This window comes from Rattus rattus, chromosome 16 (genome assembly GCF_011064425.1).
Source record: "Rattus rattus isolate New Zealand chromosome 16, Rrattus_CSIRO_v1, whole genome shotgun sequence".
NCBI lineage: Eukaryota > Metazoa > Chordata > Mammalia > Rodentia > Muridae > Rattus > Rattus rattus.
The window spans coordinates 39623694-39651122 of NC_046169.1; the positions used below are offsets into that span (position 1 = coordinate 39623694).

General features: G+C 49.2%; 1 protein-coding gene across 1 annotated transcript in view; it reads right to left on the bottom strand.

Moving 5' to 3' along the window:
• Positions 1 to 24489, bottom strand: part of Myo1h (myosin IH) — a 48481-nt gene extending 23992 nt beyond the window's left edge. Inside the window, exons 1-13 of the mRNA XM_032886699.1 lie at positions 24358 to 24489; positions 22250 to 22365; positions 20435 to 20633; positions 19413 to 19493; positions 14889 to 15068; positions 12411 to 12509; positions 10377 to 10490; positions 9946 to 10017; positions 9002 to 9121; positions 6834 to 6901; positions 6358 to 6463; positions 4737 to 4817; positions 3247 to 3338 (exon numbers count right to left, since the gene is read on the bottom strand). Of these exons, the coding sequence (XP_032742590.1) occupies positions 3247 to 3338; positions 4737 to 4817; positions 6358 to 6463; positions 6834 to 6901; positions 9002 to 9121; positions 9946 to 10017; positions 10377 to 10490; positions 12411 to 12509; positions 14889 to 15068; positions 19413 to 19493; positions 20435 to 20633; positions 22250 to 22365; positions 24358 to 24483 (1454 nt within the window). The 5' untranslated portion in view covers positions 24484 to 24489. The remainder of the gene's footprint in view (positions 1 to 3246; positions 3339 to 4736; positions 4818 to 6357; positions 6464 to 6833; positions 6902 to 9001; positions 9122 to 9945; positions 10018 to 10376; positions 10491 to 12410; positions 12510 to 14888; positions 15069 to 19412; positions 19494 to 20434; positions 20634 to 22249; positions 22366 to 24357) is intronic.
• Between the last annotated feature and the right edge of the window lie 2940 nt (positions 24490 to 27429).

Sequence of the window (27429 nt, forward strand, 5' to 3'; positions counted from 1 at the left end):
GCAACTGTTTCCAGATTTCCCTAGCAATGGTTTCCAGAATTCCCCAGCAACAGTTTCCAGACTTGCCTCAACAGTTTCTAGACTTCCCCAGCAATGGTTTCCAGACGTCCCTTCCAACAGTTTCCGGACATCCCCAGGAACAATATCCAGACTTTCTCAACAAATTTCCAGACTCCCCTAGCAACAGTTTCCAGACTTCATTATCAATAGTTTTCAGACTTCCCCAGCAACAGTTTCCAGACTTCCCCACCAATTTTCCAGGCTTCCCAGCAAGACTTTCCAGACTTCCCTAGCAACAGTTTCCAGATTTACCCAGCAACAGTTTCTGGACTTTCTCAGGAAATTTCCAGACTTCCCTAGCAACAGTTTCCAGAAACTGCCCTAGTGACAGTTTCCAGACTACCTTAGCAATAGTTTCAGACTTCCCCAGCAACAATGTACAGACTTCCCTAGCAACACTTTCCAGACTTTCCCAGCAACAGATTCCAGACATCTGCAGGAAGTTTCCAGACTTCCTTAAACAGTTTCCAGACATCTCTAGCAATTGTTTCCTGATTTCCCTAGCAACAGTTTCCGGACATCCCCAGCAACAATTTCCGGACTTTCTCAGCAAATTTCCAGACTGACCTAGCAACAGTTTCCAGACTTCCCCAGCAACAGTTTACAGATTTCCCCAGCAAGTTGCCAGATTTCCCAACAACAGTTTCCACACTTGGCTAGAAACTGTTTCCAGATTTCCCTAGCAACGGTTTCCAGAATTCCCAAGCAACAGTTTCCAGACTTCCCCAGCAACAATTTCCAGACTTTATCAGCAACTTTCCAGATATCCCTAGCAACACATTCCAGACTTCCCTAGCTGTTTCTAGACTTCCCCAGTAACAATGTCCAGACTTCCATAGCAAGTTTCCAGACTTCCCTCAATAGTTTCCAGACTTCCCTAGCAACAGTCTCCAGATTTCCCCAGCAACAGATTCCAGACTTCCCCAGCAAGTTTCCAAACTTCCCAGCAACAGTGTCCAGACTTCCCTAGCAGCAGTTTCCAGATTTCCCCAGCAAGTTTCCTGACTTCCCAACAACAATTTCCAGACTTTCCTAGCAACTGTTTCCAGAATTCCCTAACAACGGTTTCCAGACTTGCCTCAACAGTTTCTATACTTCCCTAGGAAAGGTTTCCAGACTTCCCTTCCAACAGTTTCCGGACCTCCCCAGCAACAGTTTCTGGACATCCCCAGCAAGAATTTCCAGACTTTTGCAGCAAATTTCCAGACTTCCCTAGCAACAGTTTCCAGACTTCCTTATCAATAGTTTTCAGACTTCACCAGCAACAATTTCCAGACTTCCCTAGCAACAGTTTTGAGATTTCCCCAGCAACAGATTCCAGACTTCCCCAGCAACAGATTCCAGACTTCCCCAGCAAGTTTCCAAACTTCCCAGCAACAGTTTCCAGACTTCCCCAGCAACAGTTTACAGATTTCCTCAGCAAGTCTCCAGAATTCCCAACAACAGTTTCCAGACTTGCCAAGCAACTGTTTCAAGATTTCCCTAGCAACGGTTTCAGAATTCCCCAGCAACGGTTTCCAGACTTGCCTCAACAGTTTCTATACTTCCCTAGGAAAGGTTTCCAGACTTCCCTTCCAACAGTTTCCGGACCTCCCCAGCAACAGTTTCTGGACATCCCCAGCAAGAATTTCCAGACTTTTGCAGCAAATTTCCAGACTTCCACAGGAACAGCTTCCAGATTTCCCCAGGAACACTTCCCCAGCAACAATTTCCAGACTTTCTCAGCAAATTTCCAGACTTCCGCAGGAACAGTTTCCAGATTCCCCAGCAACAGTTTCCAGACTTCTCCAGCAAGTTTCCAGACTTCCCTAGCAACAGTTTCCAGTGTTCCCTAGCAACAGTTCCAAGATTTCCCCAGCAACAGTTTCCAGACTTTCTCAGTAAATTTCCAGACTGTCCTAGGGACAGCTTCCAGACTTCCTTAGCAATAGTATCCAGACTTCCCCAGCAACAATGTCCAGACTTCCCTAGCAACACTTTCCAGACTTCCCCAGTAACAGTGTCCAGACTTCCCTAGGAACAGTTTCCAGACTTTCTCAGCAAATTTCCAGAGTTCCGCAGGAACAGTCTCCAGATTACCCAGCAACAGATTTCAGACTTCCCTCAATAGTTTCCAGACTTCCCCAGCAACAATTTCCAGACTGCCATAACAACAGGTTCCAGACTTCCCCAGCAACAATTTCCACTTTCTGGCTGCATGAGCAGTAAATGTTCCTACCTGCTAAGCTGTCTCTCTGGCCCTCAAAAATATAGTTTTTAAAAGTTGAATTTGACAATCCGACTTTGAGAAAGTATTTGGAGAATCCCTACATAGCCATTTTGAGAACTTAGGATCAACACTTGGGAAGACTCTGATGGGGCATTTTTGATGTGGTTTTTGGACGCCTGGAGGTTGAAGCCGATTTTGCTTACATCATACATTCAATTCCTTGGTTAGCCCTGAACCAGCGAGAAGGTTCTGTCTGCTTTTTTGAGACGTGGATTAACCATGGCCCTAGTCAGCAGGTTCCACATAGTTTTCTTTTTTAAGGTCTTTTGAAACAGTATCTTTCTGTGTGACCCAGACTGGCCCCGAACTCCCCATTCCCTGTCTCAGCTTCCAGAGCAAGCACTAGGATGGCAAGCCGATGTCAACTACATCTGGCTGTCCCTATTGTACCTTAATCGATCCTGTCAGTCCGGTTTCTACTCACAAGGGCAGGTTGACATGAGCTAGTTTTCAGGATGCTGTTTTTGTATGTGAGTCACCACGCTATATGTGTGCATGTGTGTGGTGTACGTGAACATATCTGTGCTGGGCACACAAAGACCTGAGGAGGACAGACACTGCTGTCCTGCTCGGTTGTCTCTGCCTTCTTTAAGACAGGGTGGCAGCTAGCTGAGGTTATGAACCAGGGTAGCCATGACCAACTTTTTTTTTTCTTTTCTTTTTTTCGGAGCTGGGGACCGAACCCAGGGCCTTGCGCTTCCTAGGCAAGCGCTCTACCACTGAGCTAAATCCCCAACCCCATGACCAACTTTTATGTAGGTGCTGTGACCTGAACTCGGGGCTTCATGCTTACCCAAGTGCAGTTACCCACTGAGCCACCTCTCCAGCCCCAAAGTACTTGTACTCGGACACAAGTCCAAGAAAGAACACATAACGTTCTCCCGCAGGACAGCCCTTCAGATCAACAAAGCACGCACGTTTGGAAGTGCGCGTGTTTGCCAACTTTCTCCTCCAGCTTCTCCAGGAAACTCAAGTCGGTTGCGGGGCCGGGACGGATGCATTCTTCATCCTTTCAGACAGAAAGTAGACAGTTTAGCCTCACGCCAGCCCCTGGGGTCTAAGCTTTCACCAGCAGCAGCTGAGTGTTCCAGATTAAATTCCCATCACCTTCCACAGGGCCGGTGAGAGGAAGGGGTTAGCTATCCCGTGGGCTGGGACCCCGGAGCTGGCTGAGGGAGCCTCCACCCCACAGAGCCTGGAAATGCCACAGAGTCAACCTCCCTGCATCTGACCCATCCTTTTCTGATTCCTTCCCATTCCCCTCATCATTCCCTTTGAGGTGGGACTTTCTGTGCGTCCAGGTTGCCTCAAACTCCTGCTTTAAGCCTTCTCAGTGCTGAGATTACGGGTGCTGGCCAGCTCACACTCTGGCCTGTATCTTTTCTTTCATTCGTTCGTTCATTCATTCATTCATTCATTCATTCATTCATTTCATTCTCCTTTCCTCCCCCTCCCCCCACCCTTGCCTCTAGTTAGGGTCTTGCCATGTAGCTTGGAGTCATCTCAAACTCATGCACCGTCATGCCCCAGACCAACTCACTTTTCTTTCCTTCCTGACTCTTAGTGACTTAATACATAGCTCAGGCTGGCCTCAAGCGCACGACTCCTGAATGCTGGGCTAAAGGCATACCCCCCCACTGTGCTCTGCGACCATATTTTCAGACTTCCCAAGGGTTGCCATGGCAGCTTGAAGTATTCCTAACCAGTCATCAAGGGTCGGGAATGACTGCATGCACAGTGCGAAGGCCTCTGGGAAAGAAAGCTGTACAAGCGGATGAGCCTGCACCAACCCTGTCTCTTGATCCCTGTGTATTAACTCCCTCAACAGTGAGTCTACTCAATGGGTCATGGTCAGCACACACATCCTCACACACTCACCCAACACACACACATCCTCACACCCACACACAATCATACAAATACACACACACACACCTCCCCACACACACTCACCACACACACTGACATATATAAACACATACATACTCACCCCTACACACACACACACAGACACTTCCCCACCACACACTTACCACACTCATGCTGACACATATGAACACACACATACACCCCCACACACAAACACAACTGACACACATACCCCCACATGCAGACATACTCACCACATACACACTGACACATATGAACACATACATACTCACCCCCCGACACAAACACACATTCACTCACACACACACACACACTCACACACTCTCTCTCTCTCTCTCCACTCTGTAGCCTAGGCTATCACAGTTACTATGTAGTCCAGGCTGGCCTCAAACCCATGGCAATCTGCCCTGGCTGCTGGAGGTGCCCAGGGCCCTTCCTCTGTGCCTTTGAGCCCTGGGCATTGTTCATCTGTCTGTGGCAGACACCTAGTCAATGAGCTGTGTCACCGCTTTCTCACCAGAATAGAGATGATCCCTCTGTGTCTCTCTTCTACCAAGTCACAGATGATCTTGTTGTTGAAGTACTGGACGGGCTCCCACTGAAAGCACAAAAGGGAAGGCTTCTCCCAGCATGCACAGGGGCATCGAGCACATTGGCTTGACCCGGATCCTCCAAATATTTTCTCAAAATCTGATTTTCATATCCAACCTTCAAAAATTATACTTTGGGGGGCTGGAGAGATGACTCAGCGGTTGACATTTACAGCTCTCACAGAAGACCCAAGGTCCGTTCCCAGCATGCACGTCGGGTGGCTTAAAACTCTATAACTCTGGCTCCGGGGGACCCCACTGCTCTTGTGGCCTCCACAGGCACCTGCAGTAAGGTGCGCACGTGCGCGCACACACACACACACACACACACACACACACACACTGAAATCTTTTTAAAAGGTGATACTTTTGGGGGCTGGCAAGATGGCTCAGCAGGTAAAGGGGTCTGCGGCACAAGCATCATATCCTGAGTTTGATGCCAGGAACCCACATGAAGAAGGAGGAGAGAACTGACCCTGCAGGTGTCCTCTGTGCCCTGGATGGGCATCTACACCCATGTCATGCAAACACACACACGGTACTGAAACTTAAAAATTCTTAACTGATTGTTGTAGCCAGTCTTTGCTCCTTTATGGGTTCTTCTTTCTTTCCCCCTTCTCCACCCTTTCAACCCCTAACACTAGAGAGGAGAGGACAAAGGACAGAGAGGAAAAGGATCCTGAATAAAGTCGGGGTCAGAAAGGGGGTGACCTATGTCATGGTTAGACTACTCCCTGATGATTAGGGACATCGAGGTCCTGGGGCAAGTTTGATCTTCACCGTCGGGACATCTGATTTCTTATTCTTGTGGGTTTTCAAAAAAGATGTGTTTATTTATTTTCTGTACATATCAGAATGCTGTAGCTGTCCTCAGACACACCAGAAGAGGGCATTGGTTCCCATTACAGATGGTTGTGAGCCACCGTGTGGTTGCTGGGAATTGAACTCAGGACCTCTGGAAGAGCAGTCAGTGCTCTTAACCGCTGAGCCATCTCTCCAGTCCGTAATATTTATATTTTTTTTTTATAGAAACAAAAATTCTACAATGCTCACTACAGATACTTTCTAGATATCATAAGTATTTTCCTAGGGAGGAGCTAAAAGTCCTTGATCCAAGAAATGAGGAGGGTTTGGGGTGGAGCTAGGAGGTAGAGTGTTGTACCAGGGTGTTCAAAGCTGGGGATCTACTGTCAGCCCCACATCTTCCCTCCCTCCTTCCCTCCCTCCCTCCCTCCCTCCTTCCTCCAACTCACTTCTGTCTCAGATTCATATTCTCCCTCTCCCCCTCCCCTCCCCCTCCCTCTACCTCTCCCTCCCTCCTTCTTTCCCTCCCTCCCTCTCTCCCTCTCCCCCTCCCTCTCCCTCTCCCTCTACCTCCCTCCTCTCTCTTTCTCCCTCCCTCCCTCTCACTCTTCCTCTCCCCCTCCCCCTCTCCCTCTCTCTCTCTCTCCCTCCCTCCCTCTCTCTCACTCTCCCTCTCCCTCCCTCTCTCCCTCCCTCTTCACCCTCCCCCTCCCCCTCTCACTTGGAGACACATCCAATGCTCACCTCGATGCCTTCAGATTCGTACTCTGCCTGCTCCGCCTTCAGCGTCCTCTCTATCAGCAGCTGCTGTAGTTTCTCATTGCAGTAATTTATACAAAACTGTTCAAAACTAGAAAGAGAAGGGATTTCGGTCCTGCTACTCAGGCAGATGGACCAAGCACAGCCAAACCGCTTCTTTGTGAGGACGCAGCTCTTATCTACCGAGTGGTCCACTAATAAATGGGAAGATGAAAACAGAAGTCAGAACAGCGTGGGAATGGCTAGGGATGTGCAGCCCATGGGTAGACCACTTGCTGGGGAATGTGTAGATTGAGGGCGGTGAGTATGTAGTTCTAGGGGCAGGGAGACCAATTGCAGACTCTAACACCTAGAGACAAGTAGACAAGCAGGCAGGCAGGCAGGCAGGCAGGGCAGGCAGGAAGTACAGGCAGGGCAGGCAGGCAGGCAGGGCAGGCAGTGCGCACACAGAGCAAACTCACCCATTCTTGTCGAAAACTTCAAAGCCGTAGATGTCCAACAACCCAATCACAGTCTTTTGGGTGAAATCCTAGTGGGGGGAAAAATGTGAGCCATTAGCCACCTGCTCTCCCAAAGTGTCTTCATTTTCTAAACATTGTTTTTAGTGCACATGAGTCTGTCTACCACCCGTGTGCAGGTGCCTATGGAGACCAGAAGAGGGCGCTGCATCCCTGCAGCTCATGTTACACAGCTGTGAGCGGCCAGCCATTGCTGGGGACTAAACATGGGTGCTCTACAAGAGCCGCAAGTGCTTTTAACCATAGAGCCGTCTTCCAAGCTCTACCCAAAGGCTCTGGTGTTGAAACTCCATCCCCACAGCAAGGCTGCAAGACATGGAAACTACATTTGACTATGGGGATTGGAAGTGGGGCCTTTAAGGTTCATCAGAGCACAGCCCCCAGGACCTCATGCTGCTAACTTCCTACAAAGGGAGAGACCAGAGAGCCACACAGACCGTGTTCTTTCTCTCTTGCCGTGTGATACTCTTCCTGGGTCACTGTTAGAGTGATAGAAATCAGACTGATTCAGTCAAGTTTGTCTTTGCAATCCCTATTGCTGCCCCAAGCTTGGGACTCCTCTCTAAAGCACATGGCTCCTGTCTTTTTCTTCAGCAGGGGCTCATAGTAACCTTTGTGTCCCCAGCTGGAACTGCCTGTGGCTTCCCTAGGCAAGCAACACCTTGCCTTCTGATTCACCTCATGGCCCCACGTCTCTCCAGCCACCAGTTTGCATTCCCTCCAAAACCAACAATGAAAGCGACCCAGAAACTTCCAGGAAGCGCTTGCCCAGGTGAGAGGAGGACACATGAATGTCACTTTATAAAGGTGAGGGTGGACCCCACTCAGTGAGGTGCTGGTCTCCCCAAAGCTCACCTGTTCAGAAACAGCATCCTCAGACTCATGTCATCGATACTCGGAGGACAAGGTCATGAGGCGGGGACGCCATGATGCAGAGGTCCACTAGCACATCTGTCCTCACTATGGAGATCCCCCATCCCCTGCCATGTCAGGATGCTGGAGGAGCTCTACCATGTGCAGCTTTGTGCTCCCAACTCCCCAGTGGCCAGAACCCTGAGCTAAATAAACTTTTACATTTTACCAACCACCCAGCTTGTGGACCATGGTTATAGCAACTGAGGATATGTTGGTTCTTATTAAAGATTTGTGTGTGTGTGTGTGTGTGTGTGTGTGTGTGTGTGTGTGTGTACAAGACCATGCACATGTACACACATGAATGCACACATTATACATATCCCACATGTTTGGTACCCAAAGAGCCCGGAAGAGTTTCTCTGGGTCCCTTGGAACAGGAATTAAAGGTGGTTGTGAGCCACCCATTGTGGATCCTGGGAACTGAACTTGGGTCTTCTGCAAGGACAGCATCGTTCTTAACTGATGAGCCATCTACCCTCCTCCTCCTCCCCCCTCCTCCTCCCCCCTCCTCCTCTTCCTCTTCCTCTTCCTCCTCCTTTTGTCATCATCATCTTGATTTATTTCCCATGCATTGGTGTTTTGCCTTCATGTCTGTATGAGTGTGTCACATCCCCTAGGACTGGAGTCCCAGACAGCTGTGATCTGCCCTGAGGATGCTGGGAATTGACACTGGGTTCTCTGGAAAAAGCAGCCAGTGCTCTTAACCATTGAGCTGTCTCTCCATCCACTCCCCTTCCCAACCATCACTCTTAACAGGACACTGTGGACTCTTCTGCCTGAGTGGACTGAGACGCTGCCTCCCCATCTGTATTCTGCACACCTAGACCCTAGAGTCATGCCCTGATTTCTAGCTTTGAATAAACCCTTATCTTACCCAACTCCTATGGAAAAAGGAAACACGACCTAAGCAGGAGTTTGAAGGTCAGCTGCGTGTTCTTAGACATACTGAAATTCTACGGCCATAGAAAGCCATCTGGTATACCCCAGGTGCTGTGGATGCCAGACTTTGGAAAGCATCCCCAAGCCAACAGGTGTGCACACCGTTCACCTACTGTGTGCAAAAGCACTGGAAGACCTACAAAGATATCGCCCCTGCCCACGAGAAGCTTGCCATTCATGTTCACAGGTTTCAATATGATAACCGTAAGACACGACCACTTTAGTGAGAACAAGACCTCCAACGTGTGCTGACCCACCTTGTTAACTAAGGAAGAATTGATTTTATTGACCAGCCAGGTAAATGTCCGCCCATAAACGGCTTTTGCCATGGCGTCTCTGGCATAAACAGAGAGTTCTACTGTCAACGGGCATATCACCTGGAAGGAAGGGTGAGGGACGTCATTACAGACGGATGGGTGAGGGACGTCATTACAGACGGGATGAGCCGTAGACTCAGTGTCCACACCAGTCTCTGAAAGCAACTGGGCATAGGACACACGTTAGGAGACCAGGACTGAGACACAGGCTTGGTGTTTGTGGGCTCAGCTCAGGGCAGAGATGCGAACACGGACAAGACTCACGGGAGAGAAAAGTCCTGGTGCAGGCTGAGAGTGATGGTGCTGTAAGGACAACCAAGGGGCTGAGGTAGGTGAGGGGAAGGGTTCCTGGCTCAGGGCTCTGGGGGCTGAAGGGTGGGGGACAGAGAAAGGCATTTCAGCAGAGGGTATAGCTGTGCATGTGCTCTTCCTGTGAGGAAGGGTGTGGCAAGGGCGGGGCATGAGTTGGTGGGGGATGGAGATAAGAGGTGGGGGATGGGGAGGTAAGGGATGGGGATGGGGGCTTAAGGGTAGGATAGGATAAGGGATAAGGATGGGGGTAAGGGGTGGGGCTAGGAACCAGGATGGGATAAGAGGTGTGGATAGAAAGCTAAGAGGTAGGGATGGGAGTAAGGGGTAGGGATGGGGTAAGAGATGGGGATGGAGGAGTAAGGGGTGGAAGGTGGGGATGAGTTATTGGGGGGATGGAGGAATGGGGATATGGGTGTGGGAAGATGAGGTTTGGACCCCAGCAAGAGCTGAGCCACTGAGGGCCTGGTGGCCTGGCTTAGAGGCTCTGTTACCCACAGAGGACACCAGAGCGCTGAGGCTGAGACAGGCGGCCACGGCAGGGGGCCGACATCTCCCCTGCACACAGTTTTTACCTCCTCTGTTTTGGCTTCAATCTTTCTGTGAGTGAGAGCTTCCAGAAGAACAGCTGGGCAGACTCCCAGGAGCTGCGTGAAACAATTCGGTTGTCATTTGGTGGCTACACAGAGCCTGTGGCCTCTCTGGGTTCAGGGTCACCCATCCACCCTCACTGCTGTGCTTTAGGGCAAAAGGGGCCTCACTGGGACGGCTGTAAATCTCAGCACCCAGGATGATTGCCAAGTTCAGGGCCAGCCTAGGCTGTATAATGAGGTCCTAACACAAAACCAATCAAACGAAATCCAACAGCAGCAAGCTCACTGGTCGCAGGCCCCTCTAACCCTCCTAACCACGAAAGAATGTGGTGCTGACCATCTGCACTGCTGTGGACGCCCAGGGTTCAGACTCTGCATCCCACCCTCTGAGTTCACCAGCAAAGGAAGCTCACCTTGGCGATCCACTTGATTTCGTGGGTGTCCGGGATGCTGGCACAGCCTTGTTTGTCCCCCTTGAAACAGACGTTGCCCAGGTGTAGGACACTAGCGATGATCCCAAAGAGGTTCTAGGGACGTGGGTGGGCAGGGGACAGGGACAGAGGGGTCAGCAGCACCTCCGTGACCATTGGCGGTGATGTGTCTCCTCCCCTGCACCCCAGCTCCCTAGAAATGGGCCCTGGTCACTTCCAGGGCTGATTATCTTAATGAGAGGGGGTAGGGGGGGGAGCTAGTCTCAGCCTCCAGCACAAAATATAACACATAAAACATTTTATAAAAACAGTTTACAGCTGGGGCCGGGCAGCGGTGGTGCACACCTTCAATCCCAGCACTCGGGAGGAAGAAGCAGGTGGATCTCTCTGAGTCTGAGGCCAGCCTGGTCTACAGAGTGAGTTCCAGGACAGCCAAAGCTGTTCATAAAACAAACTTGCAGCTAGTGTATGCCTGTAACCCCAGCACTTGGGGTGCTGAGGCAGGGGATCACTAGTTCCAGGACAGCCTGGGTTACGTAGTGAGACCCTGTCTCAAACTAAACCAACCCACCAACCCAACAGGCAAGCCATTCAATTGTCTAACAGCATGGTCTCAGATATTATCATGGTTTTATAAGGCTACATTTTGGTTCTTGAAAGATGAACAGAGTTACAATCAAAACAGAAGGAAGCGACAAAATCCTATTGAGTGTTTACCCATGAGGCAATTCATTTCAAAATTGAAGAGTAAATAAGGAATAAAGGCGGGGGCTGGAGAGACGGCTCAGCGGTTAGGAGCACTGGCTTCTCTTCCAGAGGTCCTGAGTTCAACTCCCAGCAACCACATGGTGGCTCACAACCATCTGTAATGGGATCCAATGCCCTCTTCTGGTGTGTCTGAAGTATACTCAAATACAGAAAATAAATAAAATAAATCTTTTTAAAAAAAAAAATAAATAAAATGTGCAAGTCCAAAGGATCTAAATTGAGACTGGACTTCAACTAGTCTGAGAACCACATCACCCGAGGGGAGGACCACATCACCTGGTCTAATTGAGGACCATATCACTTCCCTCTATACAACACTGGGGAAACTTAAGCTGACAGAAAAGAGGTAAAATGCTCATTCACTATTGGAATAGGCTCTGTCTTGTACTTGTGTTACAGGACGCCGTCTTTTACCTGATGTATGTATGCATGTTCGCATGTTTGCATGCATGTGCATGTCTGTGTTTGTGTGCATGGACAATTTGGGGGGGGGGGCGTCCTCTCACAGGCCACAAGTACACCTTTTGTTTGGCTATTTTTGCTAGTTCTCTCTCCGGCCTGGAGCTAACCATGTGAGCCAGGCTGGCTGGCCAGGGACGCCCTTCCACTGCCCCCTCATTGCTGGGATCACAAGCGTGCACTCTAACACCTGACTCTTTTCTTCTTAGGTGGCTGGAGAGATGGCTCTGACCTCTGACCCCACGCTGCTCTCACTAGCAGGGGACCTGGGTTCATTCCCTAGAACTCCCATGATGGCTGTCAACCATCTGTAACTTCAGAACCAGGGGATCGGCCGCCCTCTTTTGGCCTCTGTGGGCGCCAGGCACACATGTGATCTGTAGTCATACTTGCAGGCAAAACATTCATTTATATAATAATAACTAATATAAATGTATATAAAATTATAATATATAATTTATTATTAATATTTAGCATTGGGTCCCCTGGAACTGGAGTTTTAAGTGGTTCCCAGCCACTTGACATGGGTGCTGGGAACCAAACACAAGTTGTCTGCAAGCAGCAAGTGTTCTTAGCCGCTGAGCTGTCTCTCCAGGCCCTACACGTGGCTTTTGATGCAGGTTCAGGGCTCACACTCAGGTCCTCAGGCACTCTGCCGTCTACACCCCCTCACCCCACCCTAATTTGGGCCTTTCTTTATTTGCTGAGTCCAGCGGTCCTACATCAACTAAGCCCCAAGAGAACAGGACAGCTCCTCACCCAGACAGAACCCCCAGGCCCAACCTTTACCTCAAGGTCGGCTTCAGTAAAACCAATGACCGAGAAGGCACTGTACACGGTTTCCCAGTCGCTCCTGTCGTTGACGGGGGACTCTCTGGCACAATGACCCTGCGGTACAACTGGATCAGTCAGTGGTATTTTAAGGACAATGGCGGATTCGGACGCCTGTTCCTAGCTTGAAGTGGTTTCCTATCCATACAGAACCCACCTGTGCAGTGTCCTGAACTGTAGACGAGGTTTTAGTCTACTTAGCAGGGGTCGTTTTTATTTCGTAATTTATCTTTGAAAAATCCCCGTCCTGAGGAACATTCAAAGCGACCGAACTATAGCTTCAGGACCTGTTTTAAAGCACCTTTTCAGTTTTGGTAAATAATGGGAAGGCCTTGGTCTAGTAGGGGAGATGGTGACCCATGCGGGGAAACAGCGGTGCTTAAATTTGGAAGACGGCCCTGATGTACTTGGAGATATTGTGTGTGTGTGTGTGTGTGTGTGTGTGTGTGTTTGCTCTGACTCCATCCTGACACCTCACAGCGCCCGGGAACTGTTTAGCTCCCTGTGGAGCTTTGCACAGCTCTAGACCAAGAGTGTCTCAGAGGCACAGATCTGCATGCGCTTTGCCTGCAGGAGTCAGGGGCAGATGTCCTGTGGGGAGGGACAGCTGCTCAGATCCCACAGGGACCCATTCCAGGACCCCCCATGGATGACACCATCCAAGGATGTTTGAGTCTCTTACATAAAATGGCGAAGCGTTTGCATAGATCTTATGTACACTCTTCATGTATGTGCTAAGTTGTCCGCAGGTCCAGATACGGTGTAAATGCAGTTCCGGGTGGGTTATGTGGCTCAGTCAGTAAAGTGCTTGCCGCACAAGCACAGGAACCTGAGTTCGAATCCCCCATAGCCCATCAAAAGTGAGTAAGCAGTGTCGGGATAGAGTCAGAGCAAGCAAACACACACACACACACACACACACACACACACACACACACACACACTCGTAAATTGCTGGAACTGTTTGCACACCTAGTGGCATATATGGATTTGACTGAAGCAGTAGGTCCAGGGGGAAAAAAAATCTATAAAGAAAAAAGTGTAGGGGTTGGGGATTTAGCTCAGTGGTAGAGCGCTTGCCTAGGAAGCGCAAGGCCCTGGGTTCGGTCCCCAGCTCCGAAAAAAAAGAACCAAAAAAAAAAAAAAAAAAAAAAAAAAAAAGTGTGTGTGTGTGTGTGTGCGTGTGTGCACACCTGTGTCTCTCTGTCTGCATGCCTGTGTCTCTCTATGTGTATGTCTCTCTCTGTATGCACCCTTGTGTCTCTCTGTGTGCATGTATGTCTCTCTCTCTCTCTCTCTGCACGCCTGTGCCTCTCTGTCTGCACGCCTGTGTCTCTCTATGTGTATATTTCTCTCTGTGTGCACGCCTGTGTCTCTCTGTGAGCCCCCAGAATAGAGATGAGAGTCTCAAGGGGAAGAGAAGTTGCTGGGGGAAGTGAGGGATGTTTCTGCCATTTTACTCTTATCTAACCCATCCCTCTGGATCACACATGGAGATGGGAGATGTATGGCCGCGCTGGGAAAGCCTGGGTCCTTAAAGAGAAATGCAAAACAAACCAAGTCCTCCTCTGTTCTGAGGACCAGATGCCAGCTCTGTCTGTCTCCCTCTCTCTCTGTCTCTGTCTGTCTCTCCTCTGCATTCCGCATGGTGACCTCAGGTGACCTCAAAGGCCAGGCCCAGTGAGAAGGAAACAGAATATAAAGGAAGGTACTAATGGGATCAAATGCTTCCCGCAGCCCGGGCATCTTCCAACCCCAGCACAGGCTGCAGAAAGCTGGGAGTTAAACGCTGATGGTCCATCAACAGTGAGCTAGCTCCCAGGCCCACTGGAGGGAACGGTCAGGACTCTTTTCTGTTTGCAACTGAGCTCTCAAAGCGGAGAGTTCTTTTCAGATCAGTTGATGTGGCAGAGAGGAACAACCATGCCTGTCACACCCACCCCAGGAGCTGTGTGGTAGCTAACCCTGACTGTGTGTCAGACCTAAGGGGAGGGTGTTTGACTGGGACTCGAACCCTGGACCTTGCACATCCTCAGCAGGGACTTTACCACCGAGCTGAGTCCTCTTAACAAGAGAGCTTAAATTTTAAACAGCTCTGGCAACCCCTTCCCACCCTGGAAGGACTGAATCTAAATATTCGAAGGTCGGCTCCAACATCTGTTTCTTCTCCTAGTGCTGGGTTTTGAACCCAGGGACTTGCATGGAAGAGGTCACTGCTCACTACCCTCTGGCGGTGCGCTCTCGGTTTCTAAGATTGTTCAACCGAGTCTGCCTTCTGCTGGGAACGAGACACTGGGTTGCCTTCCTGAGTTGAGACAGCCGTCAGTCATGAGGGAAGATATACTAGCTTCATGGAGGAGAGTACAAGCAGAGCAGCAAACACCCCTCACCCCTTCCTCCCAGAGGCCACCGAAGCCAGGCACTGCTCTCTCCAACCTGTGACAGGAACTTGTACAGCTGCGGGTCTCGCTCAAGTCCCAGGGAAGCGAGGCGCTCCGATTCGCCACCCGCCAGCAGCTGGTAGAAGATGTGGAAATTCTGCTCTCCATGGTTCTGGTAGACGACTCGGGATTTTTCAATCAAGTAACTGATGATGTGGCCGCCCACAGGAACACCCTTCAAAACAGAACCAGATGCAGGTGGCCAGGACAGGCCCCTCCCACCTCAGGCCGGGTAAACAGCAGTGGTTTCACCTGGGTGGCTTTCTCAGGGTGCAGGGGAGAGGACGGGAGACAGACCCTTAGTCATCCATATTGGCTTCAGCTTGCTACGTAGTCCAGGCTAGCCCTGAACTCACGTTCTCCCCTCCTCATCTCCTAAGCACTAATATTACAGGATTGCACAGTGGCCAAATCTGAAGCTTTGACGATTTGAAGGGACAGCAGTCTCTCAGGGTCAAAGGTTGATTTTTTTCCCTTAGGTTCAGTTTTTGTTCAGTCTGAGACCAGGGAGATATTTTCTCTACTTGTTTTGCTGTTTAATGTTCTGGACTATGGTCTAGGATGCTAAATTTAAAATAACTTAAAATTTGTACTTATTAGTGTGTATATGCGTGCATACGTGCACATGCACACACATGCACGCACGCATGAACGCACAAATATGTATCAAAGCATGTACGTGGAGATCAGAGAACAACTTTCAGGATCTGGTTCCCTGCTTTCCCCCATGTGTGTTGTTTTGGGGCTGGAACCTTGGCCATCAGGCTTGTGTAGCGAATGCTCACATCTATCCAATCATCGGGCCAACCAACACTGTTTAATTTTTGTATGTGGCATGAGGTAAATGTCTTCCAAACTCATCATTAACACTCCCAAGTCAATAAAGGCATCGCTCATTGGAAAGATGGCCTCGTCCCTACTGAATCCCAGTAGTAATTTTTCTTTAAAGACTTATTTATTATATATAAGTACACTGTAGCTATCCTCAGACACACCAGAAGAGGGCACCTGATCCCATTACAGATGGTTGTGAGCCACCATGTGGTTGCTGGGAATTGAACTCAGGACCTCTGGAAAGAGCAGTCAGTGCTCTAACCACTGAGCCATCTCTCCAGCCCTCGGTACTAATTTTTAAAAAATATCTATTTTATGCATATGAGTACACTGTCGCTGTCTTCAGACACAGCCACGTGGCACGCACTCACATCCATAAATACAGTTTTTTTTTTTAAAAAAAAAACAGATATTTCCATCCCATTTATATAGCTGTGTATGTATTGGGAGGGGGAAGACACATGTTCCTCAGTTTGGGTGTGGAGGTCAGAGGGCCTCTCACCTGCAGGAGGAAGTTGTCCCCGTCTAATATATGAGGTTGTGGGGGCTGAATTCACACCATCAAGCAAGTGACAAGTGACTCTACCCCTGCCTCACCTCAACCCCATAATAATCTAAAGACCTCACTAGGTTACCATAGTTCTACCTCATGAGGTCAAGAATTACGGCTGACAATGCCGTGTATGGGTGGAGACGTGGATGGCTAGGAACACACACACACACACACACACACACACACACACACACACACACACACACACACATGGCTGCCGGGGTTCACAGTGAACCCATTAGAGAATGACCATTGCTCTAACATTATCCAGAGTTCTGTGACATACAACCCAACACTCAGGGGGCTGAGGCAGGAGGTTAGCCATGGATTGGAAACCAGCCTGGGCTTTGTAGTAAGTTCCAGGGGCTACAGTGTATATAATTACATTGTGTGTTACATATGACATTCCTGGCTGTCCTCAGTCAGCATGGTACATTCAGGAAGTCTATTTGCTGTAGACAAAGATTTAGTGTGTGTGGGGGGGACGCACACTCAGGCCACAGAACTTGTGTGGAGGTCAGAGGACAACTTTTAGGAGCGGGTTCTCTCCTACCATTTGGGTCTCAGTGATCAAACCTGGGTCCTCAGGCTTCGCAGCAAGCCCCTTAACCCGCTGAGCCCTCTTGCCTGCCCTGCTCACAGTGGCTTGTCTGTAAACGGAGATTGCTAATAATGTCCTCCACATTCCTGCTGTGTAAGAATGATCAGGCAAAAAGTTTGCTCGGGTTGGGTGCAGGCACACGGGTGGCCCAGTGAGCTCTCACCAGCCACAGCTGTGTATGTACCCCATTCTTCCTAAGCCCGGCTGCCACGTTCACCGTGGGCTCTGGTAGTTTTGTGAGTTCTAGTCATGTGGCTTCTTTCCTAAGATTCCTGTCTGTAACTCTGGGACCTTTCATGGAAGTTTGCTCTGCGGCCTCTTGAAATTCGTTTTGCCCACTTTAAATTAGGTTCTCATCGTCTTGCAAGAGTTCTCTGTCGTTCTGGAGCAAACGTCCTCACTGAGGACATTGTTGACAACAGCAGTCAAGGCAGTGTGGATGTAAAGAGGAAAGGAAGAGGCCACTGCCCCGCATGGAGACCAGAGAGACCCCACACCAGGGAGATGGCTCAGCAGGTGAAGGCACTCGTCACGAAGCAAGATTCCCACAACCCACATGGTAGAGAGAACCGACTCCCGCAAGCTGTCCTCTGACCTCCACAGTCACACTGGGATACGAGTGACACCTGCCTCGAGGCTCAGCCACATGAAGCTGTGATCGCAGCGACCAGCCTCGAGATAACCCTTGGAACCCAGATCCTGTTGCACCAACTTCTGGCTGCTAGAAGTCCTACGTCTTGCTCTGAGTGGTTACTCCCTACAGATGGGCATAGATGCAGGATTTACCAGACTGGCCTTTTGGGTCTATGTGTTAAGCTCTGATTTAAAAAAATATAGTCCGAGGGCTGGAGAGATGGCTCAGTGGTTAAGAGCACTGACTGCTCTTCCAGGGGTCCTGAGTTCAATTCCCAGCACCCACATGGTGGCTCACAACCATCTGTGATGAGATCCGATGCCCTCTTCTGGTGTCTGAAGACAGCTACAGTGTACTCATAAAATAAATAAATCTTTTAAAAATGTATTAAAAAACAAACAAACAAAAAAAGAAGTCTGAGACCTTGCAGGGTTCTGAACCCTCTTTCCAAGTCCATGTACATGTGATTAGCAGCTCACGGATCAGCTTCTGGGAGGCCCCGAAGCCAGCCAGACCTCACTGCTGCAGTGTGGCCTCAGATACCTGCTGCCCCCAGTCTGTCATTTTGCCACTTGGAATATACGTCTGTAAGAATGTGTCCTCACAAGGGGTTGGGAATTTAGCTCAGTGGTAGGGCACTTGCCTAGCATGCGCAAGGCCCTGGGTTCGGTCCCCAGCTCCGAAAAAAAGAAAAAGAAAAAAAAAAAGAATACGTCCTCACATGTAACAGATACACGTTAATTCCGTATGCAGCACCACTTCCTTCCTTCCTTCCTTCCTTCCTACCTTCACATACCGTTCATGGCTACCTTCATGCTACAACAGATGGTGTTTTAATTGAGGCTGTCTGGCTCACCGAGCAGAAGGTATTCCCTGCCCTGCCCAACCTGAGGAGGCTGAGGGTCCCTTCACCCAGGCTGCAGATCTGCACTGTGTACTTGGTGTTTGTTTGCAAGCTTTATAAATGGCTGCCAATATACCCCAGGGCCCACCTGTGTGGTGCTTTGCTGTGTCACCTCACTGTGTGAACACACCCTGGGTTAGCCGTTCTATGAGGGGATAGGGAGCCCTCTCTAGGCTGCCTGGTGAGCCCAGTCTTCTGAGCAGGGCTGCTGGAAGTGTGTTTGTGTGTCCGTGGAATACCTCTGTGAATGGGCTGACACCTGACACTATAGCCCAGGCTAGCCTCAAATCCATGGCTATCCTCCTGCCTCAGCCTCCTGAGTATTGGGATTGTGTGCTCTAGCATTTGGCCCTTGATTACATGACAACAGCCTTAGTACACAGGAGCCTGCGTTAGAGCAATGGTCATTTCCTAATGGAACCCCAGCAGCCGTGTGTGTGTGTGTGTGTGTGTGTGTGTGTGTGTTTCTAGTCACCCATGTCTCCACCCACACCTGGTGTTCTCAGATGTCATTCTTGCCCATCAAGAGGCAGAACTATGGTAATTCTCTAGGGTGCTGAAATGATCACAGGCATGGCATGGGGCTGGGGAGATGGCTCAGAGGTAAAGCGCTTGCTCTACAATGTAAGGGCCTGGGCTGGGACCCTCAGTACACATCTGTAATCCCAGCCCTCTTACAGACAAGACAGGAAGTAGAGATTCCCAAGAAGCTCACAGGTGAGCTAGCCTGACACACAACACAGTGCCTGAAAGGAGACCATGTCTCAAGGTGGAAAGAGGGGATACCAGAAATTGTCCTTTGACCTCCACGTGGGTGTCATGCTACATGCCTATGAATTCAGCCATATGCACACGCATGCTTAAGCGAACACACACACACACTAACAAGTTATCCTGACGTGCATTTTCCCACTGTTTGGGCTAACAATGCCGTTCTCCTGAGGGTTGCCTTGACAGGGCGTCCCTGGAGCATGTACAGAAATATCAGTGTACCTGGAAGTCGAACTGTATGTCCATGTATTTTCCAAATCTGCTGGAGTTGTCATTGCGGAGGGTCTTGGCATTTCCGAAAGCCTTTGAATGCAAATGTCACACAGAGTCACACTGGCTCACTATGCCTGGTGAGCCCTTGCCCCCAAATGACATGCTCATGGGGGACAATAGGGGGAGAGAGGGAGGGAAAACACACTTTGTCTTCTAAAAAAAAAAAATAGTCATTAAGGCCCGAAGATAAAGTTCTAATGCCAGACGGCTCAGCGGTTAAGAGCGCTGACTGCTCTTCCAGAGGTCCTGAGTTCAAATCCCAGCAACCACATGGTGGCTTCACAACCATCTGTAGTGGGATCTGACACCCTCTTCTGGTGGGTCTGAAGACAGCGACAGTATACTCATATACATAATATAAATAAATAAATATAAATATAAATAAAATAAATCTTAAAGAATTCTAATGCCGTATTTGGACACGGGAAAAGCAGGGGAGAATCTCTGAAGAGATCGATTAGAAATGATCCTCACTGCTGCCCTGTGACTGGCAGCCTGTCCCCCCACCCCTCCTCATACCTAAGGGCCAGTTGCAACCCCCCTTAACCTGGACATCTCTTACAGTTAGATCAGTCACCCAGGAGACAGTAACTTATTCTGTGTCAGCCAGTAAATTGGTCACAGTAGAAAGGACGATGACCCAGGTGATTCTGACTCGAGGGAAGTAAAAGTCACGTGTGCTTTGCACTTTACTCATCCCACATGGTTTTGCCGCTCATCCCACTGGACCTCCAAGAGCTCTGGAGGGTCCAGTACTCAGAACAGACACATTCCCTAGCTGGGAACACGGGCTCTGCATCCAAGGGCTTTGCTGAAGCCTGCTGGATCACATCTAAGTCTGCTTCGAGGTCATATCCCTTGCTGTGGCAATGCCCGTGAAGCCCCCATCCTCAATAATCAGATGCCAGCTTTTGCTGCCATACCCGGGCAGGGGACTGTTTTTGCTTGGGAGCTTCCTGGAGGCCACTCACCTCCAGGACTGGGATGGAGAGTAGCAGCCTGTCCCGGGCTATTTGGAGCGACTCTGTCATGGGACAGGTCACTGCCAAGTACTGGAGGATCTTCTTGGAGGCCTCTGTCTTCCCAGCTCCGCTCTCTCCAGAGATGAGGATGAAGTGGTTGTTGAGCTCTGAGCACATCATGCGGTAAGCGTTGTCGGCGATGGCGTACCTGGGGAAGGAGCGGACAGAAGCGTGTTGGGTTCTCTGCGCTGCTTGGCTCCCCCTGATTCTAATACCCAAAGAGACAAAATCCCCTGCCTCTGGGAAGCGGCATCTAAGACTCAGAAAAAGCTCCTCTGCCGGGATCACCCGAGTGGCTTGCGACCAAGAGACAACACGAGGTAAAAAGCAAACGATGCATTTCCCAAATCTACCCATGTGATGGTTGGTGGAACTTGACGGACTCTGGAACCACGTGGGAGGTGGGGTCTCCCTGTGGAGGACTGAGGTGAGGAGAAGGTCTGCCGACCACAGGCACTGTTCCCTGCCCGGGATCTGAACTGTGTGACTGGAAACAGAGAACAGAGCAGCAGTGAACCTTCAGCGCTCTCTGTGGGTACAGCTACCTCCTTTCCAACAGCTCCACGAATAGGATAAAATACTGTTTTCCCTTCTCTGAACACCTGGGGTACAGGCCAAACCAACGCTTAGAAACCCTGACCTCCTGTCACGTGAGGTGAAGCTACCAGAAGCATTTTATTCCCAAATACAAACACAGCACTCGCCTGAGAGCTGGTGAGTTCAGGGCTCAGTAGTGGAACAACGCACAGTGCCCACGAGAAACAAAATCTATGGATGCCTTAAGAGGAATGGCTTAGCCTCCGAGATAGATAGGGCAGAAGAGAGCCACAAGTCCACAGCCGACCGAAACACGAGGCTCGGCAAAAGCACAGCGTACAGGAAGACAGATGAGGAGAGAACAGACCCGCAAGCCTCAGCAAAAGCTCGAGGCTCAGCGAAAATAAGCACAGTCTGCAGACTAGGCAAGGAATGGCTCAGGGTCCTGGCTGCAGTGGCGCGCTGGCACCAGTAGGTGGCACCACAGCAGCCGCATCCCAGAGGAGATTGCTCGCTAGTCACATACATTTCCCAGGTTGCACAAAGAGCCCTCCTCTTGCCCACTTAAGCTGAGATGCAAAAGTGACCCGCCAACATTTTCTGCAAAAGTCAGGATCTAAGGAAATCCATAATGGAGGATGGAAATCCCCGGGGGATGGGAGTAAAGATAGATGGATGGATGGATGGATGGATGGATAGATGGATGGATGGATGGATGGATGGATGGGTGGGTGGGTGGGTGGGTGGACAGGTGGATGGGTGGGTGGATGGATGGATGGGTGGGTGGATGGGTGGGTGGATGGATGGATGGGTGGGTGGGTGGGTGGGTGGATGGGTGGATGGATGGATGATGGATGGGTGGGTGGATGGGTGGGTGGGTGGGTGGGAGGGTGGGTGGGTGGGGTGATGGGTGGATGGATGGATGGATGGATGGATGGATGGGTGGGTGGATGGTTGGATGGATGGGTGGATGGGTGGATGGACAGATGGATGGATGGATGGATGGATGGGTGGATGGATGGATGGGTGGGGGTGGATGGGTGGATGGATGGATGGGTGGGTGGGTGGATGGATGGGTGGATGGATGGATGGATGGGTGTGTGGGTTGATGGATGGATGGGTGGGTGGATGGACAGATGGGAGGATATGAAGGAAGAGAGAAGGATGAAATATAGAATGAGAAGAAAGGAAACTGGGCCCAGACCCAACCCTGGGAAAGCTACTCACACATGTGGTGGTAGTTCGAAGAAATTGACCCCTTGATAAAGCTCCATCTGGCTGGAGGTGTAGATTCCCAGCTCCTGGTACGGATTCACAGACACGAGCAGCGTCCCGATATACGTCTGAAAGAAGGGACAGGATCGTATGTGAGGGATTGAGGGTACAACACACTCTGGCCCCCAGCACCGACTCCAGGTTGGGGTGTGACCCAACAAATGTCAGGTGTGTCCTCTGCTGACAGGGAGCTTGTGTGCAGTCGGGAAACTTTGAGGAGTGGACATCTGTGCAGAAGTTTGAAGGAGGAAGCTTCAGTCATCCCCCAGGAAGTGAGCTTCAGGATGAAGGGTCCAGGGGGAAAGGCTGACAGCCCTCAGCCAGTGTAGCTAGACCAGGGGTGTCAGGAGCCGGGAGAAGGGAGAGAGGTTGGCAGAGAGAAGACTCTGGCTGCCCCATGGCCTCAGCTTGCAGGAGTGGACATTCTGTTCTGAATACAATGGGTGAGGGAGATGTGCTTTCTCCAATGAAGAGAAGACTAGCCTGCTACTATCTCCTGAGTGAATGTCCCTAGGTGGAGTGCCCAGTCTCAGTTAATGCCCCACCGTCCTCTCCGTGAGCACTGGCTGAACACGCGGGCAAGCTTGCTTATCAGCGCTCTACAACCCCACACGAGCTCCCCCTGCCAATGCTTCTCCAGACTCTAGCTGCTCATCTTCGACCTACGCACTGACAAAAGACCCCTGGAATGCAGTCATAAACAGAGTGCCTAAGGTCTTAATGCCAAACCAAAGTATGGGGGTCCCTCTGAAAATACACGGGGTGTTTTTAGTTTCTGAATTTGCTGTTTCACACCACAGAGGGGCAGGAGTCTCTATCACGCGGGCTCAAATCACTCCTATTAATGTCTCTAATCACTAGGGCAAAAGTCAGCTGGAGACCCGGAGCAGAGAGAGGAGTGTTTGGATTAAAAATCAGAAAAAAGGGTTGGGGATTTAGCTCAGTGGTAGAGCGCTTGCCTAGCAAGCGCAAGGCCCTGGGTTCGGTCCCCAGCTCCGAAAAAAAAGAAAAAAAAATCAGAAAAACGCCATTCATTTAATCAATGCCATCAGTGACCTTGAGGTCTGAAAGGGTCCCTGAAGTTTCTACACTGAAACTGGCCTAACCCTGATGGCTCTGTTACCCTGTGTCATTTACAGAAAGTTTGTACAGAAAGTTTGCTTGTTTGTTTCCATTTTTACAATTAAGGGTGATAATTCTGAAACTCAGTGGATAGAACATACACTTTAAGAAATATTTTTTTCTAATAACCTTGGTTTCAATATATTGAAGTATAATGTATGTTATTATAGTATGCATAATATATCTAAGTATATATATAATATATATTTTATTGTTATGATTATATACTAATATAAGAAACATATTTTTCTCATAAAAAGACAAATATTTTTGTTTCTGCTAGCGATCCAACCTGAGGTCCTGTGCAGAACAGGCAGGACAAAAGCAGTCTTTTAGTAAAAGATTTGTTTTCTTGGTTCTGGAAGACTTAGCGGTACAGAGACGATCTGATCTCATATTCCCTGTCTGGTATCTAATTCTCCTTGTTCCAAAAGATTCCTTTAAAGAATCCCCCTGTCCCAGCTTTTGCTCAAAGACAGCTGGGACAGTGCGTCTCCTCCAGACTTGGCTATTAGCCGGTTCCTGTCTGTGGGGATTGGCTGAGAGGAAGGCTCTTGACCCAAGACAGGCCAGTATGAGCCAGCACCTGATCTGGTCCACCTACGGCCGACTCCTGGAAGATGCTGCTTCCCTTCCCGTAAGAGGAACTGGCTGTCATCCTGCCACTCAGCAAAGAGCAGTTACACCAGGAGGAAACAGCCTCCGAAGAGGGCAGAGCAGCGGCTGCCAGCCCGAAACCCTGTGTGTTCCTATCTTCCCAAGCTATGAAGATGAGGGAGCATCCTGGCTCCGGTCTGTCTCAGTGGGTGGAGAGCGCCCCCTACAGGCCATTTGTGGCCATGTCAGTGGTGAGGTCATTCCAGGTCGTCCAGGCTGTGCACAGAGAGGGACGGACAGACAGACAGAGAGTAAAGGCAGCTGGGTAACGGCTACTGTACATAGATGAGGTTCTCTCTGAAACGCTTGCGAAGATTCTCCAGGAAGGCGGATTCGCTGGTGTAGGCGTCCAATAGCACAAAGTCCTGCACTCCGACCTTGTCCCTGGCGGTGAGCGCTCCTTCCATGTGCAGGCGGATGTGTTTCCTCCTCACCTCTTCTTTCTGTGGGGAACAGAGCAGTCCTCAGCAGTTCACATAACCAGAAATGTCCTCAGCAGTTCGTTGATCCAGAAACGTCTATTATGAGTCTGGTGCCCGCCAGGAAACAGACGCTAAACCCTGAGGCAGTAATGGACTGAGGTGAGAACGGCGCCAGGACATTCAAAGCACAGACTTCCGCCGGCGTTTTCACCATGCTTGTCCCATGATTAGGTATGTTTAGATTCACAAATCCTCACCGTTGTGTCAAGACTGACCACAGCATCCATTGAGGTAACACCCTATCGGGGTGTGTAGCCAATGTGTGTACACATATGTGTATAAGTATGTGTGCATAATAGACCATGCAGTCCGGGCCTGCGATGGGTTACCATGACTCAGTCTATAATGTGTTCATAATAACAAAACTAAATGATGGTGCATTTCTCAGATCATATCTACCATTCAATACCACATTGACATATATGTGTGTATATATGTATTTTTATGTGTATATGTGTGTGTACTATGTATGTGTATATATACACTTCTATGTGTATGTGCATTGTGGGTGTGTTGCGTAAATGTGTGTATACTGTGTGTCTCTGTGTATATGTATTTATATGTGTATGTATGTGTATATTGTGTATGTACGTGTTTATAAATGTATGTGTGTGTGTATATAGTGTATGTATATATGTAATTCTATATGTATGTGTTATGTGTGTGTATTGTGTATGTGTATATATTGTGTTTATATGTATGTAAATTTATGTGTATGTGTATGTATATGTGTATGTATGTGCATATATTTATATGCATTTATATGTGTTTGTGTGTTCATTGTGTATGTTTATCTACACAATGTGTTTGTACATTGTGTATGTATATTTGTATGTTATGGTTGTATGTATATGTATGTTGTGTATGTATATTGGAGTGTATATTGTATATATCTGTGCATATATTTTTATGTGTAGATATGTTTGTATATGTATATAATTATGTAGTATATGTTTATATGTCTATGTATGTATGATTGTTGTATATGCATATTGTGTATGTGTTTATATGTATATATATTTATATATGTATTTGTGTGTATATATTTATATGTATGTATGTGCATATATTGTGTATGTATATGTGATATGTATTTATGTGTATGTGTATATGTTGTGTGTATATGTGATGTGTATGCATGTGTATATATGTGTATATATTGCATGTGTGAATATTGTGTATGTGTGGACAGCAATGGCAGCTAACAGAAACCCTGAACCTACTGTGTGAGGCTTTCTAAAGGCTTTTGGTGTCTCATTCACGGTAATCCCACTCCTGTTTGCTGAGGTCGGCGAGGAAACGGAGGGATATTATAAACTACGACCAAGATCTGCTAAAAGGCAGAGAAGCTTGGGACCTGAGGAGATATTTCAGATGGTAAGATGCTTGCCATGCAACTGTGAAGATCTGAGTGTAAACCCCAGAACCCAGTCAGAGAAGCCAGCATGATGGCGTCTACACACAGTCTCACACTTGGGAAGTGGAGGGAGGTGGAGGTCAGCAGGTTCCTGGGGCTTGCTGGCCAGACAGACAGACAGACAGACAGACAGCAGAGCCGGGGATTCCAAGCCACGAGAAATTGTTTCAAAAAGATTGCAAATGGACAACCCAGGGTGGATGGAAGAACACATGTTGTTCTCTGGCACCCGTGTGCATGTATACATATGTGCATGCACACACGCACACACGCACACACATACACAAAATAAAAACTGAAGTTAAAGCATCCAGACCTAGGGGTTGGGGATTTAGCTCAGTGGTAGAGCGCTTGCCTAGCAAGCGCAAGGCCCTGGGTTCGGTCCCCAGCTCCGAAAAAAAGAAAAAAAAAAAAAAAAGCATCCAGACCTAGAACTTGCTTTTCTGACTTTGATGAGCGTTAACTGTGTAAAGTCACCGTGGAATCCCCAGATGAGAGGTAGCTCAGTCCCTCAGTGTGGGAGGTCAGGACAGGGACCTAAAGGCAAGAACTGAAGCAGAACCCCTGGAGGGGTGCTGCTGCTCACTTGCTTGCTTGGGTCCGTACAGTCTAGACCCACCTGCACAGGGACTGCACCATATGGTGTGCCGGACCCTCCCACATCAGTTAACGATCAAACAAACAAACAGACCACCACCACCACCACCAACAACAACAACAAGAAAAAAAAAACGCCCCACAGTTTGGCCCTCCAGCCAGGAGGCAATCTGATAGAGCTGATTTCCTCTTCTCGGGGGTCAAGCTGACAGCCAAGATCAGCCAGCACCACCAGGAGGTACTCTTGTCACAGGGTCCAGGTTTTGAGTGTGAACTATGTGTCAGAAGACTGTGACAACAGGGTGGACAAAGGGTTACATCACAGCCAGATTGTCATCTTACTCCTAACCCTGTTGAACAAGGAACTAGGAAGAGATGCTCCAGGTCATTACAACGCGCCTCTGGCGCCCTCTAGTGGTAAGACAGTTAGTTAACATCTTGCTGACTTCCAGGAGAGTGTTCATGACTGCCAGTCAGGTGGAAGGCGACCCTGGATCTGGGAGGCATTAATCAGACAACTAGAACTGACCAGTTAAGGTCATCCAACAGCCAAACAACCTTAAGAAGAAAAAGAGAGGTGGGGGACTCACACAGTCACCCTGAGACTGACTGTTCAAGGGCTGGCCGCTCAAACATTTGGAGCGCCTGCTGTTCTTGCCAGCTGTTCCCAGCATCTTGGTCACCTCTTCTGGCCTCCACAGGTACCTCACACACAGGCGCACAGACACACGACTTAAAACTAAATTCGAAAAAATTTAAGGTGTTTTTTTTTTCATTTTGTTTTTGTAAAGTACAAGACACAGGAAGAAAATGGGAATTTATTTCAAGCAATGGGGCAGGAATTGTTAGCTATCCAC